This window comes from Perca flavescens, chromosome 11, assembly GCF_004354835.1.
Source record: "Perca flavescens isolate YP-PL-M2 chromosome 11, PFLA_1.0, whole genome shotgun sequence".
Taxonomy (NCBI): domain Eukaryota; kingdom Metazoa; phylum Chordata; class Actinopteri; order Perciformes; family Percidae; genus Perca; species Perca flavescens.
Window position 1 is genome coordinate 10,279,963 of NC_041341.1, and position 22,872 is coordinate 10,302,834.

Genomic DNA, 22,872 nt, shown 5'->3' on the forward strand with positions numbered 1-22,872 from the left:
ATAGGCTGCTGAAGTTGGCTCCCCCTTCTGTTCTTTCCTTTTTCCTTTGTTTAATTTCCTTCTTTCCTGTGATGGTCCTGCCCCAGTATCGACCATAACTACAACAGATAACCTGGCTGGAAATGCTGGTGTTACAAAGAAATCTGTGACCCATCAGGATGTGTTACTGTAGCGCCGTATACCTGCCGCAAATCATTCTGTGACTTTGCGGGAAAAATCGTACCCGGGCAGAGGTCTTACTAAAAACTATATAAAAATAGCGTTCTTTTCACCGTTAGTCTCGTTTGCTGTTACAGGTAAGAGTTTCAGAAACATTAAAAAGTTACATTTAGGGGAGAGGCTGGTGTCTCTCTGTATTTTATCTATTGTCAATAAATTCCACGAAAAAAATCAAAACCAACAATCCATCGATCATTTCCAACTTCCATTCACTGTCCGTGGCGCTCATCTGGCAGCATTCTTTCTTTTAAAAAAATAGCTCACAAACATATTGAATATACTATATATGTATATATCATTACAATAAACTTTGTTATAGCCCCTTTCATAACATGGAATGCAGCTCAAAGCAAGTTCTTTACAAAAAAAAACCAAATCATTGATACAGGTATTAAAAACAGACAATACAAAAAGCGATATAAATACAGATATCAAACAGGAGTCAATAGCTGTAAAATACAACAAGACTTTGAATTTGCTGCTCACCCTGATGCTGTATGTGCAGTTCATGGTTACGAAAGAACATGTCACCCAATGTAACAATGTGACTCATTGATAGTTGTTAATAGATTTAATGGGATCAGGCTTTAGATACACCACAATACTTTTAGCTGCCTTTAAATTTTGATTGTCATCATAGAACTTCAAGTTTTGTGACGCTGTCGCTCATCTTTTGTACCGATTCGTCTGTTCATCCAAGCCTTGGGAGTACCCTGACCGTAAGACCCCCCCACCCCCAGAAAAAGAATGGAACGTTCAGGCTTTTGCTGCCGAAAATAACACCTGCTTTACATCTCTATTTGGGCTCTATATTTGATGTAGTGAAGTTCCTGGCTCCCGACTTCACCATGTCACAGAAAGCACAATTCCTTTTTCCAATTCTTGTTTGCACATGCAACCAACACGCAGTGTGTGAATATAACAACATTGGTTTGGATTGCTAACTGTAAAAAGAACTAACAAAAAAGTGTCTGCAGGATGATGTGATGTGACATGGTGGCAGAGTCCTCTGTCACATCCCCTGACAGGTCATATAATAGGCTTATTGATAATCTGTCACCTCCGGTACTTTATGTGTTGCTGTGGTTCAAGTGTGATATTTGAGTGAAAGCGCCTCCGACACTCGTGGATGTTTCCATCGGCATTGCACTGTACACTTCATGGATGCTGTGCACCATCGATCTGACCTGTTATTTTCATCCCGTCTTATTCCCAAAAGTGTTAGCAATATTTTTCTCTGGAATATATATATGTGCCTGAAGAGCTGTGTGGGCAAAGTATTGATATATCTAAAAAACAAGGCCAGGCAACATCAATAACATCTCGGATAGCAGCCATAACCAGATATGGATTGATTGGGGAAGATGAGCCGAAGATTCGCAACCCACAGCTTTTAGTGTTTCTGCGGTTTGATTTGAATAAAAACCAGAGTTGCTGCATTTTGGCTTTTATTATTGTTGTGTTAAAACCTGCAACGTTATAAGTAGTCTGTTTTCCCCAAATCAGTGTTTTCTCCTGTGAGTATCTGCTGCCAGGTCCAGAGTAAAAACATTTAAATCAAGACCATAAATGAATAGAAGTGTGGACATTCATTGGACATGTGGCGCCAGGAAAGGAAATGGAATGTCAACATGGCTCTGCAGGATCCACAATAGCTATCATAGGAAGAAAAATGGGCTAAATGTAGCTAGTCCTTTGTGCAAACCACCACCCTGTTTGCCATTTTCAAACTGTAATTGAGTGTCCTCCAGCTTCCCGTGTGGCCTGCCTGTCCCTGAGCTGCTTCAGTCAGTGCATCGTGACACTTAACTCGACAATTTGTCATCTTGTATTTTCAAAGAACGTTGGGCTCTCGTGAAGACTTCCTCTTCTGTGATTTTTCAAAAGTGTTAACAGTTAAAGAAGAGAAGATTTCGTTGCATTAGTTTCACAGCACATATCTGACAAATGGTCCTCCTTGTACACGTAGTGCATGTCTTGAAATATTCTGCTCATTAATGTGCTTGCAGGATACATTTGCAATTGGTTCTTGATAAGTCTGTAGAGGAAGACAATGGGAATAGAAATGTCCTTTGTTATCTTGTGACTGGTACAAATGGTGGTATAGCAAATGTGATTTCCAAGTAATTTCCTTATCTCGGCCTTGCTTTTGCCTTACAAAAGCTTTGCTTCTCATACTCTTGGTGCAAGAAGATCATGAGATGAATGACAACTATCCCTTTGTTTCGTCTTACAATTGTGGCTGTGTGTGTTTTTTTTTACACCCATTCGCAATTCTTTCTCTAGGAGCACTTCAGCAAGGATATTCTCAAGGAGTTGCAAGTGATGGACATGAGCAGGTGCCCTTTGCATCAGCCCAAAGAACAAAGCACTGAAAAGGAGCAGTGAGTGTCCTGATTGACAAGCTTCAGCCGAGCCCTCTGTGGGGTTGTTAATCTTCCCCTGCGAGTGCAGGAATTATCTTGCTGGACCTACTGCCCTTTCACTAAGAATAAGAAGTCAAATTTGGGAATTAGACAGCACAAGGACGTGCTTCATCATGTTTAAGCTGCACAGGGGAAAAAGTTTAGGTGAAATCTAATTCGTCTACATCACTGGTTCTAAAACTGTAGTACAAGTACCACTGGTGGTACGCAAGCTCCCTCTGGTGGTCCGCGGATGGAATCTCTGATACATTTAAAAGAAATCTGAAATAAATTAATTTTAAACATAATACTATAGGAATAGTACAGATAAGTGTTTGTTTAAGTGGAATATTTTTGTTTCTAGATTGCTTCATAGTTCATGGACGGAGTGCGCATACATTCATAACTAGTTGGTGATATGTGATGGCAAGATAGTGAGCAGAGGTAAAATTGAATGGTTCAAAAACACTGCAATCGTGGCTCCAAACTTTATCTATTAGGACGAGAAGTTTGGATGAGGAGGAAATGTGGACGAGCACAAGTGCTTTGCCAGACCTTCCTCCACAGCGCCGCGGAGGAGGGTCTGGCTAGTCATTCCGGGATAGGAGAGAAAACATGCTCTGGTTTATTGGCATTTCTTTAAACCAATCACAATCGTCATGGGCGGTGCTAAGCACCGGGAAAAGCTGCGATGCTGCTGCAAAATAGCCTCTGGTTAGGAACTTGTTTTGGTGGAACGTGTACGTTCAAAAGTAGTTTTAGTCGTGCAACAGAAAACTCAGATTGGACAGATAGTCTAGCTAGCTGTCTGGATTTACCCTGCAGAGATCTGAGGAGCAGTTAACCATAGTCCTCAGAAACCCAACGGAGTTTAAACACAAACAAAACGGAAGGTAACGGACATCGGGCTGCAAAGAGAGAAATCCGGCAAAATTTCCGATGGCAACGGAGCAATCCCGGAAGTGGAACATCGTGGATGTAGGCTAGTTGCTACTTAAGCAGCGGCGGTGAAGTCTCCAGAGCACCGGCTAGCAGCAAATGATGAAAAAAATTAAGGAGATATGACCCGAGTTAACTCAAATTTGGCTTAAATTGGAGCGGGACAGAGGAAGTACTGCGTGGCTGTGGCTGTCAACAATAAATATTGTTTTCAGGAATAAACCTGCCTGTCCATAGAGTAGGGTAGGACTATGCTACTCTATTTTAACATGGGCCCTTATGGTGATACTTGGAAAGACATATTTTCTGAAGTTGTACGTGTTGTAAAAAGTTTGAGAAACACTGGTCTAAATAACAGAGTTAAGCTGAGTTTGCCTATGATTTCATCCAGTCTAGCTTTTAACCACATTTTAACAATGCAGTTAGTGAAAAGGGAAGGTATAATAGCTTCCTGGGGGAGATGAGGGTGGAAAGTAGAGGTCAACCTGAGGACCCGACGAATGAACTGGTAAACTAAATAAAACAGGCTAAACAGAAGCTTGAATGGTTAAGATAACTGTAACATGTTTTGGAGTCAAGGAATAGTCTGACATTTTGACTACGGGTTGTTCGCTTTCGTTAGATGAGAAGACGGATACTCTCGTCTTCAGGTCCCATTTCATTTGTGTCAGCTGGTCTTGTCTCTACTTGCCGTTATGTCATGATCATAAGAAACCAGTCTTGTTTTATTTTGAGTTAACAAAACAATTATTTCATGATTAAGAAAAACAGCTTGACCGCTTGTTATGTTGATCACAGAATGAATATTTTCTTATCTCAAGCCAGCAAACTTGCTGTGAAAACAAAGTGGGTTTTCTTGTGAGCATATTGTGGCAGAAAATAAAGTAAACAGCTGTACCTACACATCTCCAGCATGGATCTGGGATTGAGCTCCCTGCTGTGCATTGAAATGAAATGTTTTGCAACTATTACATGGATATACTTTAATCAACCAATCAAAACTGATTCTGATCCCACAAGATAATTTTTATGTTTCCGTGCTGCGGCAGATTCCATGGAGGACAGCGTTCTTGTTCTCGTTGGTAAATTTATTGTTGATTGAATACAATCTTCCAGTGAGTCGGTTACTGTTGCCGAGTTATTTTGAGAACTGAGAACGCAATCGAAATCATTAACAAAACGTCAAGGAAAAAATATGTAACTTGAGATTGACTCAATGAGCAAATGCCTCCAATTTGGCTGCACAATCCTGTCCTGGTAATGAGATACGATTCAATGTTTTATTATTCAGTTCATAATGCTATGTTCATGTACGTTGAGCAGGTCCAGTCCAGTCTATGTTCCAGCTGTCACCTAGGCTACGAGTAGAGCCGCTGCTCCTTCGATACAAATGGGTGAAATAAGTTTCCTCCGTAGGGTGGCTGGGCTCAGCTTTAGAGATAGGGTGATGAGCTTAGAATTTCAAAGGGAGCTCAGAGTAGAGCCGCTGCTCCTTCGCGTCAAAAGGGGCCAGTCGTTTTGGCATCTGATCAGGATGCCTCCAGGGCGCCTCCCGTTAGAGGTTTTCTGAGCACGTCCAAAATGGTAAAAGGCCCCGAGGTAGACCCAGAACACACTGGAGAGATTATATATCTCATCTGGCCTAGGAACAGTTCCCCAGGAAGCGCTGGAAAAAGTTGCTGGGGAAAGTGACGTCTGGAATACTTTCCTTAGCCTGGTGCCCCCATGATCCTGCCCCCGATAAGTGGATAAAATGGATGGATGGATTGATGGATGGATGTTAGCTAGTTTCTGTTTTGGCGGTGGTGCCCAATAGTGACTGACGTATCTGTCCCTGGTTTCTCATGTCAATTAAGGAAACATGCAGATTTAAGAGTTGTTACTTCCATCAGTTGACTTCAAACAACCTGTAGAGCTGTGTTGAGCTCATCCGCGCTTGTTGCCATTTGTCTGTCATTATTGTTTATAGTTTTTTTCTGGGAATTAGTGTGTGTGCGTTCATTTGAGCATCATCTTCAGCCAGGAAGTGGGACCATGAAGAAGCAATGGTTAGAAATAAAAGCAAACACTAAAGCAAATGAATTCCTCAACTAAACTGGATCCAGAATGTATCTGCCAAATACATATGTGATTGTTAAGGAAATGAATGATGCTACCTCACCCATTCGCTCGGACAAGTGGTTAAAAAAAACGGGTGTACAAAAGAAATCTATTCAAGGAAAACCAAGCTGAGCTCAATGTTACCATTTGCATATAGGTTGTCACTGATTTCTGCATGACTTGAACTACACCAAATGCTAGACGCAATATAGGTCCTTTTCACGGCAGACATTTTGACATTTCACAGTAGGAAAAGTGCAGGTGTAAATAAATAAAATTAATGATGGCTGAATTCCATTAGGCCTGCCTCAGCTTCATGGCCCTGACATTGTGCATGCTGGCTCACTGTCACGCTGTCATGGCTTACTAGGACACTTGAATAGAATGGAACCATCTTTAATGTTGTTAGTGACACCAGTGCTTTTCCTACTATGTCAGAATGTCTGCTGTGAAAAAAACAACCTATGGTTGAGAGGGATTTGTATCATGTGGAAAAAGTGTCTACTGCCATCCATTATGTTCCGGTAGAGTGAAAATGACAACTATAAAGTATTTGTCCTATAAAATAAAAACATATAGGCTGTCTAAAATTACTCCCTTGCTCACACTCATTCACACTACTACCTATTCAATGGCCACTCAATAGTTTACTCAGTAATGAGCAGTAAATTGGGATTTCGGACTCTTACTTCAATATTTTATCAGCTGTAACTTTCTGAATTTTGGGGGTCAAGGGGTAGGGCTGGGCGATATGGAGAAAATCATATATCACGATATTTTTGCCCAAATATCTCGATATTGATAGAGAGACGATATTGTAGTGTTGACTATTGGTGCTTTCACAAAATATTTAAACAAGGACATTTTTTGATAAATAATCATCAGTAATGTGGATATAATGACTAAGTGGGTAAAGGCAAATAATAGAACAGTTACAACAGTCTGGTAAGTTCAGAAAATGACATCACTTTACTGTAATGCAGCCTTTAAAACCAGGAAAAGACACCACTTATGCCATATTACAATATTACAATATCTAAAATCTAAGACGATATCTAGTCTCATATCACAATATCGATATAATATCGATATATTGCCAAGCTCTAGTAAGTTCTACTTTTCTTTTCTAATTACATTTTTTTTGTCAGTACAAGAGACCCAGTTCACATTAAACATAATCTCTATTAGAGATGGCCCAATACCATTTTTTGCTTCCCAATTCCGATACCTGAACTTGCGTATCGGCCGATACCGAATACCGATCCGATACCAGTGTGTCATATATTTTATTATGTTTTAACAGCTGTATATAATACTATCCCTGTATGTGGATGTAGTATGTGATATTATTTCTATCTTTGTTGTTGGTCTGGCTCAGGTTAAACTCTTTGTGAAACATGAACAAACACAAACAATGAATGCCACAGAACTTTCTTTTATTATCCAGTTTGACAGTTATTTAAAAAGAACATAAATAAACTACTTTAATGTAGATTTTCTTTAGGACTTTATTACGTGGTATCAGATCGGTGCATAAACTCCAGTACTTCCCGATACCGATACCAGCGTTTTAGGCAGTATCAGAGCTGATACCAATACTGATAATCTGCAATTTTACAACTGTTTTTGTCACATGTAGAGGGTTTAATACAATGATTGACAAAGGAGTGTCATGGACGTCACTGGCGTTCTCCATCCAGCGCATTTGCAAATTAGTATCTGTAGGCAACAGGACAAGATTATAGAAGTGTTCTAGGTTCCATTTGTTGTCCGAGCAGTATTAATCAATCATGTTTGAGCTGGCTTTGGTTGCATACAGACAGTCCGTGTGAAGAGCAAAAGAGGTAGAAGGCATTGGCTGAAATGCAATACTGAAATCCGTCGGCTATCATATGAAATTATATGTATCATTTCATTATATATTAATCGTACTTTGCTTTTCAAAAAAATTTATCTGCATTCATATGATCAATTCATATATCAACTCAGACTATAAACATAAAAGGCACATGGAGGAGGATGTCTTGGCCCGGATATCTGCTGGATACACCGGAACAACCAAAATATTGTCCGTTGCCCACAGAGGCTAAATCGCCGTCAGACTAATACCCAACGGGTTCCAAGATTACACCACATAATGGGCTGTGCAATTAATAAAAATGTTATCGCAATTTTGATTTTGGCTCCTAAAGATCACAAAAACAATGTAATCGAGAAAAACGATTATTCTGCACACTACGTTTTGCAAGTAAACTCTTATTTTGTCTTGTGTTCTGAATGACGTGCACTTTCGTCACTCTAGGTTAAAGGCTAAACTCACTCAGCCAATAAGTCAGCAGGGTCCTGTTTGTAGTATCTGGTGGCATTTAGAAATTTGCACAAGTGAATATTGGCGGAGGGAGAGAAGCAGAGTTTTGTGAGCAAGAAGGGAAGAGCAAATTCAGTTTTTTTAAGTTCAATAAATGCAACATCTTTCCAAAAGTCAATGAGCAAATTGTGTTAAATAATCATGATTTCAATATTGACCAAAACAACTGTGATTATGATTTTTTTTTTTTCATAATTGAGCAGGCCTGACTACACACACACACACACACACACACACACACACACACACACACACACACACACACTCTTTTTTTCATTGTTCCATACAAATATACATTAGTGCGGTTTTACTGACTATATTGGGATTTGTATGCATATGTAAGCACAGCCATTGTGAGCACAGATAGTTAGATGATTCTCTAGTTCATCCAGGTAAACAATGTTAGTTGTTACTGAAAAGTGTGTGTAGCTGCTGTGTATTGTTATTCCAGTCACTTCTGGGCCCAGGCTTTTGTCTGCGTTCCTCAATCTCTCACTTCCACTTGAAAGCACGCTGTTGGTTAATTGTATTTTTTTTCTTCCTTGGCCAGCAAGAGGAGACATGCCAGCTTGTGACAGGGGCAGGGCACACACACACACACACACACACACACACACACACACACACACACACACACACACACACACACACACACACACACACAGACAGACAAATCGATTAGTATTTGACTTAGTATATGCTAGTTCTTTCCCCACTGTACTTGCAATTACTATCAGTATTGTGATGGAGTTGATTGGGGGTGATGTAAGTGTGAGAGAGCAGAATTATTAAGACCATGCACTGATTTTACTGTAAATATGACAAGCAGATGTATTATTCATCTCAAGCGTTTATACATTTCACTAGTGCACATGCATATGTGCAAATTAACATTAATACATTATAATAAATGCATTTGCTGATGTGTGAAATGACCTTGTAGCTCCATTTTGTGACTCATGTTGTGGATGTGCCTAATAAGATAGCAAATTAGGATTCTATTTCCTTGTTTGTATTTGTTCTTTGTTTCACAAAGAGTTTAACCTGAGCCAGACCGACAACAAAGATAGAAATCATATCACATCCATACAGGGATAGTAGTATACAGCTGTTAAAACATAATAAAATATATGACACACTGGTATCGGATCGGTACTCGGTATTGGCCGATACGCAAGTTCAGGTATCGGATCTGGATGGAGCTGTGACAAATACATCAATTTAAAAAAAAGGTGTTCACAGTGCGATCGACGACAATCGTGTAAAAAGTCAGTAATATTTGCAGCATCAGGAATACTGGTACAGGTGTTATTTCTTGTAATAACAGTGGAGGTGTCTCGAGTGGCAAAATCCCCCACAGCAAAAAATATGAGTGGAGAAATGTTTTATGCACACTGCTAAACTTTTAAAGACAACTCCGATGCTCCATCTATTTCCCATCCCCATTTCCAACATGATGCTATGATGCTTCTCGTCTTCGTTGCTAACTTCTGCAACTCCTTGTCATCTGAGCCAAAAATTCTGTCCATCTATGCCCAAGCAGTGCTCGAATATCATTGCAAGTGAGTAGAAACTAAGTTTAAAATAGATAAAGAAGTAACCACCGTAATTAGGGCTGCTCGATTAAGGAAAGAATAACAATCGCGATTATTTTGGTCAATATTGAAATCACGATTATTTAACACGATTACTCATTAGCCTTTGGATATAATGGATAGTGTCCAGGCTATAATGTTAGTGTCCTTTATCTCCCAGAAAGAGTCTTTGGATCGGAATAAAATCTGTTTTACTACTGTCAGTTGGTTCATCTTTACAGATATCACACATAACGTTACACACAAAGGAGAAGATAGTATTTTTATTACAGTTTATTTAGTGTTATTTATTTTAAACTGATTGAAACTAATGAAACTTTCCGCTCGTCTACTACACTGTTTAGCTTGTGCTTCCGCTGATTCTGCCGTCCGTCATGGCGTTGTCACGTGGTCGTGGTCACGTGTTTGCAAAGGGTGAATATGCTGAGAGTTTATGGCTTCGGGAGGGGCGGATGTGCACGTGTGTATGTGCGTGCCCGTCATTCAGATCACAAGACAAAATAAGATTGTTCTTGCAAAACAGAACATGGCAAAATAATTGTTTTTTTCTCGATTGTACTATTCTGGTGATCGTTGGGAGCCGAAATCAATCAAATCGAAATTCAATTAATTGCACAGCCCTAACCGTAACATTTTGACTGGTCTCCGTGCTGCTTTCTACTGATTACTAACCCTGTTTTATGCGTTGGTGACGTTGAACGTGACATACCAGAAATAAACAGAAAAGCGGCTATTTTTAGCGGGTTTTCCTGTGTTTGAAAACCCGGCATGTACACGCTTATTTTGGTGGAAAAAAAAGGTATACATGTATGTTTACTAGACAATTAGTGTGTGGGGTTTCCCATTTGGACTTAATGGTAGTCTTTGCTGGTGATAATTCTTCTTGGCATGAGGGACAAAGCAAGTAATTTGACAGCTATAATATTGTCTTGGTAGTAGCTCATCTTTTGCACCTACACAGATAATGAGGGCAGAAGACTCATGATTTAGTATAAAATATAATGTGCAGTTTTTTTTACTCCTTGAATAACTCAGATGCAGCTGCTGCATTTGTCTGTTTTCACTGTGAGCTGGGAAAACACAACAGTGGAAGACGCTGTGTACTGCATTTGGATTGACAGCTCGATGGAGCAGCCCACGGGCAGCCAAATGTGGGAGTTGTCGTAGGTTCCTGGTGGTCTCGCGGCGTTCTGTATATTTCTACCCTGAGTGTGGAGGCTCCACAGGAAGCACCTCATCAGTGGATGTCTGCGGGCAGACTCTTGCTGAAAAGTACTGAAGTCCTACCTGTCACTTGGCTAGACTCAGTTCCACCTGCATCAGAATATAGAGAGTTTCTTTTGTCATTCTTCCTGAAAAGCCGAAATATGTTCCTGTGGCGTACTCCCAGTATTTGACGTTTTAGAAGCCTAAATTAGCCTGAATTAGTTGTACTCGATGTTGCGTGTTTTCAATGCACTCCAATTAGTTTCAAAAGTCTGCCTCAGTCTCAACCACGCTGGCTCAGTATCCATCATTAGACGTGCAACGAGTACCTAAAATAACTCAGAAATACTGCTTGGGAGTCACAAACCTCTCCATGAATCGGCACACATAGCACAGCTGCAATGCATACATGCTCATATGAGGTTCGGGGTGTAACAATACAGCGCTATTGCTGTCATTACACACATCTTTACATTGAATCCTCTAATATTTTAGGTTCAGTAGCTATCATACAGGAAGTTAAAGGTGTGCTTAAAAAAAGAAATCTCGCACACTACAGCTCATTAACTCAGAAGTTTGGTGCAAAGAAACTTTGTCTCCAACTTTACTTAATACTAAAAACAGTTCTTATCCCCCCAGGAGTTTGTGTAGGTGGCCCTGAAGTCAAAACAGAAAGTAGTGAATCTAATAAATAAGCTGTGGAAGGGATTCTCACCACTTCATCTTATTTGGTTTATTAGGCGTGTGTGTGTGTCTGTGTGTCAGGGACAAAGGAGAGAGGAATTCAAATACATGGAGGGCAACAGTTGGAGAATGGGATACATGTGAATCCATCTGTGGTGATTTAAAATGAGCACCAGCTGTGAGGCTGTTACCAACATGGAGTCATTACTCTTTTTCTATCATCATCATCTGATAGAGGTTCACTCATCACAACTTGTGTCTGGTACTGTATATTTTCTGCCCAATTTAACATGATTGGTATGGATAATTATGCACAGTAACCTCGATGTACACAGATGGAGCCCTTTCATAGAGTTCTAGTCTGCAGAACTTGCCTTTGCAAAGATGAATGTTGAAATTAGCACGTCATATCAAAAGGTTGTGTTACTAGCACAGGGCTCCTCCTGCATAGAGAAAGTTTTGGCGCCCCCCAAAGAGGTTTTGGCAAGCGCCAAAGGCATATCACAACCCCCAGTTTTTCCAATAAATAGTAATATTGCTTTCCTTTTTAGTATTGTCTCGAAATCCCTTAACATCAAGAGAAACAATTTTCATCTAAAATAAAAAAAAAAAAAAAAAAAAAAAAAAAAGCACAGTGTCCGGAGAACTAGAATAAATTTATGCCTTGAAATAGATAGGCTTATTATTTAAATTCCACAAGGAATATAAAGTAGTAGAACTTCCTAAGGTTTTGAGTACCAATACCATGACATAACCTTTTTAATTGCAAATGAACTGCGTAATGACCAATAATTCAACATCTTATTAACAAGTCTTAAACATCCCACTAGACCAACCTGTTAGCATTAGTCCATCCTTAAAGAAAAGAACATAAGGTAGAACCAGAGTCAGGTGATACTTATATAGTGTTTTCGATTGTTTCTGCGGCTGTCAGGAATGGGGGGGAACAGAACTCAGGCGCAGACTGGAGTAGGTGGTAAAAAATCTGATTTTATTGAAGCTGTGAGTGTGGGCTGGCAGTGTGGGGGGTGCTGGGTCCGAAGATGGCTGGGCTGATGGAAGGGGTTGCTGGGCTGCGTGTGGCTGCAGACGTGATGTTCCAGTGCGTGGCGCGGCTATTGGCAGCAGAGGATTCCGAAGGTGGGTTATTACTGAAGACAGAGATCTTCCAATTAGTCCCGTCAGGAGACGGAGCAGACAGGTAAGCACAAAGACAATAAAGTGGACTAGGTACAGCTAGCGAAGGCTGGTGAATAAGAATACTCAGTGGTAAGGAACAAGCCGGCAGGGAGAGAGAGAGGAAAGTCAGGCTGGTATTTGAAGGCAGTTGATGGCGCTGGATAAGTAGCAGGTGCAGGTGATTGGGATTGGTTCCAGGTGTGGGGAGAGTCAGCGGGGGGGCATGTCCACACACTGTGGAACATGCAGGCGGAAACAGACAGACCGAAAGACAGACAAACAAAAAACCCAAACACACCGAGCACACGGCAGGCATAACAAAATGAAGAAATAAACCAAAATTCAATCACACACCAGACTGTCACCGTGCGGAAGTCACGGCAGGCGGGGGCGTGACAGCGGCAACTCTTTTCCGTCGATGATCACATCAGGAACTCGCCATGAAGTTTTCTTTCCCTCCTTGCGCGCTTTTTCAACAAGTGGCAAAAGTTTATTTCGAAATTGTGTGTGAGATCCTCCATTTGTGAAAATACAATTTTCAAAGAGTATTTTTTGGGGGGGGCTTCAACAACAATTTTGGACTTGAAGTGACTGCCGGGCTGCCACAGAGAAAAAGACACATACAGTACAGGCCAAATGTTTGGACACACCTTCTCATTCAATGCATTTCCTTAATTTTCATGACTATTTACATTGTAGATTCTCACAGAAGGATTCAAAACTATGAATGAACACATGTGGAATTATGTACTTAACAAAAAAGTGTGAAATAACTGAAAACATGTCTTCTAGTTTCTTCAAAGTAGCCACCCTTTGCTCTGATTACTGCTTTGCACACTCTTGGCATGCTCTTGATGAGCTTCAAGAGGTAGTCACCTGAAATGGTTTTCCAACAGTCTTGAAGGAGTTCCCAGAGATGCTTAGCACTTGTTGGCCCTTTTGCCTTCACTCTGCGGTCCAGCTCACCCCAAACCATCTCGATTGGGTTCAGGTCTGGTGACTGTGGAGGCCAGGTCATCTGGCGCAGCACTCCATCACTCTCCTTCTTGGTCAAATAGCCCTTACACAGCCTGGAGGTGTTTGGGGTCATTGTCCTGTTGAAAAATAAATGATGGTCCAACTAAACGCAAACCGGATGGGATGACACGTCGCTGCAGGATGCTGTGGTAGCCATGCTGGTTCAGTATGCCTTCAATTTTGAATAAATCCCCAACAGTGTCACCAGCAAAGCACCCCCACACCATCATACCTCCTCCTCCATGCTTCACGGTGGGAACCAGGCATGTAGAATCCATCCGTTCACCTTTTCTGCGTCGCACAAAGACACGGCGGTTGGAACCAAAGATCTCAAATTTGGACTCATCAGACCAAAGCACAGATGTCCACTGGTCTAATGTCCATTCCTTGTGTTTCTTGGCCCAAACAAATCTCTTCTGCTTGTTGCCTCTCCTTAGCAGTGGTTTCCTAGCAGCTACTTGACCATGAAGGCCTGATTCGCGCAGTCTCCTCTTAACAGTTGTTCTAGATATGTGTCTGCTGCTAGAACTCTGTGTGGTATTCATCTGGTCTCTAATCTGAGCTGCTGTTAACTTGCGATTTCTGAGGCTGGTGACTCGGTGACTCTTGGTCTTCCTTTCCTGGGGCGGTCCTCATGTGAGCCAGTTTCATTGTAGCGCTTGATGGTTTTTGCGACTGCACTTGGGGACACATTCAAAGTTTTCGCAATTTTCCGGACTGACTGACCATCATTTGTTAAAGTAATGATGGCCACTTGTTTCTCTTTACTTAGCTGATTGGTTCTTGCCATGATATGAACCATAATTCTAACAGTTGTCCAATAGGGCTGTCGGCTGTGTATGAACCTGACTTCTGCACAACACAACTGATGGTCCCAACCCCATTAATAAGGGAAAAACATTCCACTAATTAACCCTGACAAGGCACACCTGTAAAACCATTTCAGGTGACTACCTCATGAAGCTCACTGAGAGAACACCAAGGGTTTGCAGCGCTATCAAAAAAGCGAAGGGTTTGAGGAATTTAAAATATGAGACATGTTTTCAGTTATTTCACACTTTTTTGTTAAGTTCATAATTCCATATGTGTTCAGTCATAGTTTTGATGCCTTCAGTGAGAATCTTCAATGTAAATAGTCATGAAAATTAAGGAAATGCATTGAATGAGAAGGTGTGTCCAAACTTTTGGCCTGTACTGTACTGTACTGTATGTGTCAAAGCCTGATCTGACTACCCTGGGTAAAGTTGAAGTCAAATCACTTTACAACAGAGGACTAATGAATATATTCACTTTTATTATTAAATTATACATCTATACAATAGATCCTTAATAAAACTGCAGCTATACAAATCATTAAGAAGAAGTAACCACGTGATATTACCCATTGCAATATAACCAAAACACTGGAGAGGTATGTATTCATTCACTGATAACTGGAGATCTGCAGACCATCACGTCTTCAGACATACTTCGATAACAAGGACATGCCCAAAGGATCAAGACCCTATCGTTTGACCGTGCCACTCTCCTGTATCACTTTCATTTACGTACGTGTTAAGCCAGTCGGTGGGGCTCCAGGATGGTAACGGTATTGTGTCTCTTTCCATCCATCAGTCCATCAGTGCAGTGGTCCAAAAAATTGTTGGATCGCTTTTCCTTGAAATATTTTTACAGACATTTATGTTTTCTAATGACAGGATTCTCATGAAAAAAAAAAAAAAAAAAACAGTTACCACGTTCCTGTCAGCCTCAGATTCAGCTTTTGTTGCAATAATGTCTAGCGTGTTAAGTTCAAACTACAACTAACGTTGACAAAGACAGCTAACCTGCCTAAGAGCAGCTGAAGCCAATGGATAATAATGAGCTAAATCTGTAGGGCTGAGCCTGACAAGCTGATTTTGACATTTTGCTTTTCCTCTGGCATCGTCTGCAAATCAAACTTAGTATTTTTAGCCCCACTAGCGGTAAGGATCTAAAAAAAAGAAGAAGCAAAATCTCCATTTTCCAGCCATGCTTTAATTTTTGTGCATTACAGGCTCGCAGGTTGGCTCTAGACTTTTTGCCTTGTTTGTGTGTGTGTGTATGGATTCTTTTCTTAGGATCAACCAGTGTATGATAAGGTATATAAAAAGTATTCTGCTTGAAATATAGAAAACACCACATATCCCTGTAATCCAGATAATAAATAAATCAACACGTTATGTCATAGTGGCCTTTTTCTTGGTTGCAAAAAAAAACTTTAAGCACTGTTGGCTAGCGCCGCAAAAATAATGGACAAACTTTTGTACCAGTATGTTTTGAGTTTGGTACGCACCGTGTCTACACTGTGATGCTTCTTCGAAATATCACAGCTTTGCAGTTTGAGTCCAAACTTCTCCTGCCGATTTGGCGTTTTTTTTTTACATAACCGAGCTAGCGATCGAGATAAAAGCCGCAGGACCTCAGACAGTGGTACAAACTCACTCTAGTACTGTGACAAAGTGTAGTAGGTTAGGTTGTGATGGTCACGCTGACCCTGGAGTTTACTGTAGCTGTACAAGCACCTAAAAAAACTCGCTGCTGAGATTGATTCAAACTACTGCAAACTTGATTTGCATGCTGGTTGAACCAGTTTCCCTAAGTACTTGCTGAGCGCAACGCTTCCTGTACATACCAAACTGCTGTCCACTTGCCAAAGAACACCAAAGATACCGCTTGGGAGTTGCATGATTTTGCCAGATTTGATACCAGCATCAGTGTATGCTGTGTTTTTTTAGCCTGCAGATACCATTCAATGTTTAGTTTCTGTTTTGGATCCTACTGTATTTTAACAAATGTTTATTGTGTGAAGCACAAACCTTGTGTGAAGGTGCTATATCAAATAAAATTATTATTATTATTATTATTATTATATCACTGGCTGCTGCAATGTTGAAATTTACATCCCTTGCTTTTTGCGCTTGTGTATATGACTACTTTATATTTATTTAAATATGATAATCCTCTCCATTCATTCATCTCCATTCTGCTATTTTCATGATACAATATGCACAAGTGCTTTTGGACTTTTATGTACTGTATGAAAAATAATACATAAGCCAAATATTCACATGGAAATAAAATCCATTCATGTCATGAGTAATCAGCTAAAAATGTCCTACAACTAAATAGATGTGGTCTGAACGGTGTATAATGCTTTCTGAGGGACAAGGCTTAAATAAAAATCCTAAAACACTTGAAAGTGTTGGGATTTACATATTGGGAAAAGATTACACGATTTAGGTATGTCAATTTTGCTATTTCAAACAGTCCGGGGTAAAATAAACCCAGTGAAAGAAATGATTTAATTACAGAGAGTCACCCTTTACTGATGGTCAACTGGCCGATGTTGTGCATGACTGGGGAATTCAAATATCCGTTTATTCTATAGTAGTGTGGTGGGTTGCAGAACTGAATGACAAGAAGCTCCTCTCTATGGAAGTGCGATTGCTTTTGTGCAAATCACACAAACGACTTCTAAAATGTTCAAATAAAACTTGTATGCAAATTAGGCACTCATACAGTATAGGCAGTATTGTCCTCTTTTCTTCTTCTACCACATTCACCACCACTGAAAAAAACAAAGACGGCAGCGAATGCACGCATATCTTACAGGCCTGACCTACATTTCCTGACTCGCAAGTACAAGTTTAGTGAGTCTTACTGTACCGTGGAAGTATTCAGCATTTCAGGTTTCAAACAAAATGTTTTAAGTTGTGCGCATTCAGGATGGACAGCAGCCTTTTTCGCTCATTGCACTCATGGTGTCCCTTTTGTCCACCCCTGCAGAACATTCATCTTTTCGCTTTACACATTTTTGCAACGACAGAAACCACAGCAGCTTGATTCTGACAGTTTCACCAACATCAAATACACTAACAGCTGTAAAGATTCAGCCATTTGCTTGTACTGGAGCATTACGAGAGTGGACTAACAGGCTACAGTTTTTTTTTTTTTTTTTTTTTTTTTTTTTTGAAGTGTTCCTGGGAGACTTCCAGGGCACAGAGATGTTTTGTTGTAAGAAATCCTGCAGCCGCGCGTCCACCTGTTTCGTCCTTTATAAGAGAGAGGTAAGTTTGTGGCTGAGGTCCACAGAGTGCACACTGCAGTCAGATGTAGTACTCCTTCATGTTGTCCCTGACTGAGTTGTTGAGGTGCAGCTCTGTCCTGTAGTCCGTGTACATGCTGTGTCTGTTCTCCTCTTTGATGCTGCTGCTCCTCTGGGCCCGCCTCTGCTGGTAGAGGAGGCGGCTTATCACAGCCAGAGCGCACACAGCAATGAAGACCACCGCTGTGACCACACCTGAGAACACAGCAGGGAACAGGCATTAGTAGAGACCAGGGGACAATGCTGCCAACCAGGGCTGTCCCCTCCCTGATCCTAGTCTCGCATTGCCAGACCTTCCTCCACGGCGCTGCGGAGGAGGGTCTGGCTAGTCCACACAGCATTCCCGGGATGGGAGAAAAACGTGCTCTGGTTTATTGGCATTTCTGTAAACCAATCACAATCGCCTTGGGTGGCGCTAAGCCCCGGACGCAATGACTCCGTTCCTCTGCAAAATAGCCTCGGGAAGGAACTTGTTGCCCTGTGGAATATGGAACATGTGTACGTTCAAAAGTTGTTTTAGTCGTGCAACAAAAAACTCAGATTGGACAGATAGTCTAGCTAGCGGTCTGGATTTACCCTGCAGAGATGTGAGGAGCATAGTCCTCAGAAATCCACCGGAGACTAGAAAGCCAACACAAAGAAAGCCGAAGGTAACCGACATCCAGCCGAAAATGAGGGACATCCGGCGGAATTACCGGCGGCACCTGAACAATCCCGTAAATGAAGCGTCTTCGATATCGACTACCCTGATCCTGATCTAAATTGGTTACAGTAACGTCCATTTGCTTTGACTCAGTTGACTTTAAGGCTATAGTGCGCTATTTATAAATATTTTATATGAATGAAAGTTGATACAAAGCTAATTAAGCCTATCAGCTCCACAAAACTCTCTCTCTATTTCTCAGTAGGGCTATGTTTACAAAATGGTGTAGCCCGGCAACTTTCGCTATAGTCTCTATGGTAGGCTAAATATGGGGGACCAGTAACTTCCTGGAGTCCCCGCTGTTTGCCCCGCAACACATAATTCACAATTACATAAGATACAACGTGTTAATTAGTGAGCAGTAGAGGTGTTGGAAGGCAGATTGTGTTACCTTTGGACAAGGCCAGGCTTGCTGTTTCCCCCCTGCCTCCAGTCTTTATGCATAGCTAAGCTAGCCATCTCCTGGCTCCAGTATTACCGTTCGCCTCATCAAACTCAGCAAAAAAGCAAATAAGGGACCGTTTGGTATTTATGGAATGGACCACTGGAGGAAAATAGGGGAGGGTCATGTCTTTTTATTCTTTGTTGATGGGGGAGTGTCACCCAACTTTTGTATTCATGAGAACAGCAACATTTCAAAGTGGCTTGTTTGGTGCATATTTATCCATGTAGCTCCATGTAGCTCTCTCAGTCTCGGCCCCTATCGCTGGCATGAGACGGGGGGATCTCCAGGCTGCAGCCATACCCGACTCAAATATCCTTTCGGCCCCGGTGATTATTTGTGAAATTGTGCAAACGACAGCCTTTTCAATGCATTTGAGAAGGAAGGAGTGGTAGCATGCAAGCTCCCAAATTGACGCTTGTCTGAGAAATGGAGTTTTGGATAATTTAGTTCAGCTTTACCTATTATGCTAAAATGACTGAGGAAGCCTAGTGACGAGTCCATAGCAACCAGTGTTGAAATAGTAATTTCCCAGTGTCATTTGTTGAATGGTCTCAATGTTTTATTGTTTTATTTCATGTGAATACTAGTTTAGATGAGTAACTTAGTATTTGAAGTAATGCAGTAACGCAGGAAGTGTGCATTTAGTTTCCATGCTTCTTGTGTTTCCACAATGTTAGTGAGTAAATCTACCAAAATGTCCACCACACCATAACAGAGGAGTGTGATGCGTATGAGAATGCAGAGGTTTAGTCACGTCATGGCTGTAAAAAAACAATGGCTATTTCTGTATCTTTGCCAAGCGCAAACCAGTACAGAATGCATCAATAAATTGTCGGGGAGCGTCATCCCTTTTTTTCACTTCAATTTGGAGGGTCATCTGAATTTTTTTGTTGGTGAAGGGAGGGTCAGGTCTATTTTGATTAAAGATCCAAAAACTCCTCCGGTGGTCCCTGAAATAAATAATGAATATACAATAACAACATTGACCCGCTCTGTACTGTGTTGGTACGTTTGTTTTTCAGCTCTGAAGTCTATTCCCCAAAATGTGGAACTATTCTTTTAAATGATTTGATTGGCCTCATACTGATCTTGCAGATCAGCTCGGGGACATCTGTCAACAACGTTTAAGGAGATGTAAAATACAAAGCTAAGGTTTCAGGTTTAGAAAAGCACACAGAACTCCTTAAACATCATCTACTTCAATTCAATTTCAAAGGAAACTGCGTGAGTGGCAGTAATGAAAATGAGCTTGAGTTATCATGAGACCAGGGAGAAGAAAAAGAAATTAAAACGGAGGCAAATGGAGAGAATGACAAATAACAAACAGCTGGGACTCATTTTCAATTAAGCAAAGAAAAATAAACCAGCACAGAAGAGAGAAAAACAAACCTGCTATCACAGCCAAATCCTTCTGGGTGCTGTTGCCATGCTGCTCCTTATCTTTATTTGCTGTTACGGTTTGATCTGGAGAAGCAGAAACAGACAAATTAACAGACATTAATGTCCCGATCATACAGGAGACGCATGTCTGACGTTAATATCTCTGGAATCTCTGGTACCTGTGAAGTGTAGTTTGTTACACTTCACTGCTCTAGAAAAACACAATTATATAACAAGATAACCACATTAAGTTTAGCTCAAGATCAACGTCTCTCCTTCTCTCTGAATAAGCCCCAAACGTGTCTGCTTTTTGTCTCTATACACTGACATTTGTAATCTCCTGCTGCAAAAGCCTGATTGGCCTTTAAAGTCTGAATGGTCTTTAATGCTTTTAGGTTTTTAGGTCCTCTTTACAAATACATGTTATTTTGTATCAAGGGTCTGATTTGTACATGGAGAACACAATGGTTTAACCAGACTGACTGGACGGGCAGAAAAGAGACAAAGATCCCTCTGAGCAACAGTTGAATAAAAAGAAACTGAAAGCTTGTGTGTAGATTTAAATAAGAGCTGCTCCCTGTTTCAGTGTAGAGTGCACAATAATGCAGCCTATAAAAAGCTGGAATTAACCGGCAACATGAACAGAGCTCTGCGACACCGGCCCATGGTGCTCTGACAGGTGAGCGGTAGTTGGTGGTTCAGTTACCCGAGAATAAGTGACTGTGAGCCGGGTACAGAGCACCGCGAGCTGCCGGTCATTTCGGCGGAGATTACGGTTAAGTTTAGGCATTGAAACAACTAGTTAAGTTCAGGAAAAAGTTTGTGGATGGAATTAAAACACTCCCAAGGAACACGCATTTCCTGGGTGAAAGTATTGTGTTTTCCCCGGGAAGCAAACTCCGCTCCCTGGCCTGAAAGTCCTGTGTGCTCATATTATGCTCATTTTCAGGTTCATAACTGTATTTAGAGGTTGTACCAGAATAGGTTTATGTGGTTTAATTTTCAGAAAACACCATATTTTAGTTGTACTGCACATTGCTGCAGCTCCTCCTTTCACCCTGTGTGTTGAGCGCTCTGTTTTAGCTACAAAGTGAATCATCTCACTTCTGTTCCATCTTTGTTGGGAGTTGCACATGCGTAGTAAGCACTGCTAGCTAGTCAGTTGCAGAGCATGAGGGAGTGCCATGCTAGCAGCTAGGCGAGCATTACAAACAGTGTAACAGTGATACAAAGTGACGCACGTTCGTCACGGAAGTAAAGGCTGGACTACAATACTAACTGCTGTTTGGAGCAGTTTGGGAACAGTGTTTTCTGTTGGAGATGGTAAGTCCCTCTGGGGTGGACTTTGGGCTTTTTCACTTTTTAAACCTATAACGTGCACAAAAAGATATGTAACACAATAAATGAAAGGGAAAAAGCCAAAAAGCATAATATGAGCACTTTAACGCCCACAGGCTCAACAGGCACAATACACAACAATAATTACATTCACCAGTCAAATGTTTATATTTATTTATACTTTTATTCTTGTGCAATAATCACATCCATACCTGTGAAATGTTTACATTTGCCCTATAGAGCTATACAAACTCTTCTTGTATTACACATTACATTTGATTTATTTATCTTATTATGTTTGAACCTGTGTTGTCGGCTGTGGATGTTTGTTTGCTTAAGTTGTTTCTGTAATATTTGTAATATGACTATGTATTCAAAGTCTGGCAGAGATTGACCTGTGTTAAACCCTGGTCAAAAGGAGGGCATGCCAATTTACTGTATTTAAAATCACACACTTTAAAGTTTAAAGATCTGTTAGAATTGAAGACTGCACAAATAAGCTATGAAGCAAAAAATAAACAGCTGCCTGGAAACATACAACAGGGGGGGGGGGAGGGGGGGTCACAACAGTATGCTCGGACAAAGCTCAAAAGTACGTGTATTTTGATTTCTGGGTTGCTTTTGTGCAATAGTCTGAACGAACCGATCAAACAAAGTGTAAATATGTTGCAATTTAAAAAATAAAAAAAGGTATAAAAGATGTATTTTTAAAAACGTACAGAACTGAGGCAGGAGATTGAAAATAACAGATGTTAATGCTTCTTGAGTTTTGTTTTTGTTTATTCTTCCTTATCTTAATAGCTAGGTAGAGTAGGACGGAAATTGGAGTAGTATTTTTGGATTATTTAAAATGGTCTGTTTGATTTATCTTGTCTGACTGATTTAGTTGTGATAAAGTGAAGGGTAGGACCTGATAAGCCTAGGGCTTCTACCTATCTCTTTTCGAATGGGTCGAGTGTTATGTTGAATTTTTTTGTGTATGCATTTTCTTTATATATATATATATATATATACACTACCGGTCAAATATTTGGGGTCACTTACACATTTCCATTCCATTCCATTATAGGCAGAATAGCTGATCTGAGTGGGTGGCTGATCTTTAATGCAATATCTATATTGCCCATTATCAGCAACCATTCATCCAATGTTCCAAAGGCACATTCTG

The 22,872-nt window shown here is 40.7% G+C and overlaps 1 protein-coding gene across 1 annotated transcript in view; it reads right to left on the bottom strand.

The window, feature by feature from the left end:
- Positions 1-17,090: 17,090 nt before the first annotated feature.
- The window catches only part of cntnap5a (contactin associated protein family member 5a), a 104,673-nt gene continuing 98,891 nt past the window's right edge, over positions 17,091-22,872 (bottom strand). The window contains exons 23-24 of the mRNA XM_028591655.1: positions 20,376-20,450; positions 17,091-18,033 (exon numbers count right to left, since the gene is read on the bottom strand). Coding sequence (XP_028447456.1) covers positions 17,840-18,033; positions 20,376-20,450 — 269 coding nt within the window. The 3' untranslated portion in view covers positions 17,091-17,839. The remainder of the gene's footprint in view (positions 18,034-20,375; positions 20,451-22,872) is intronic.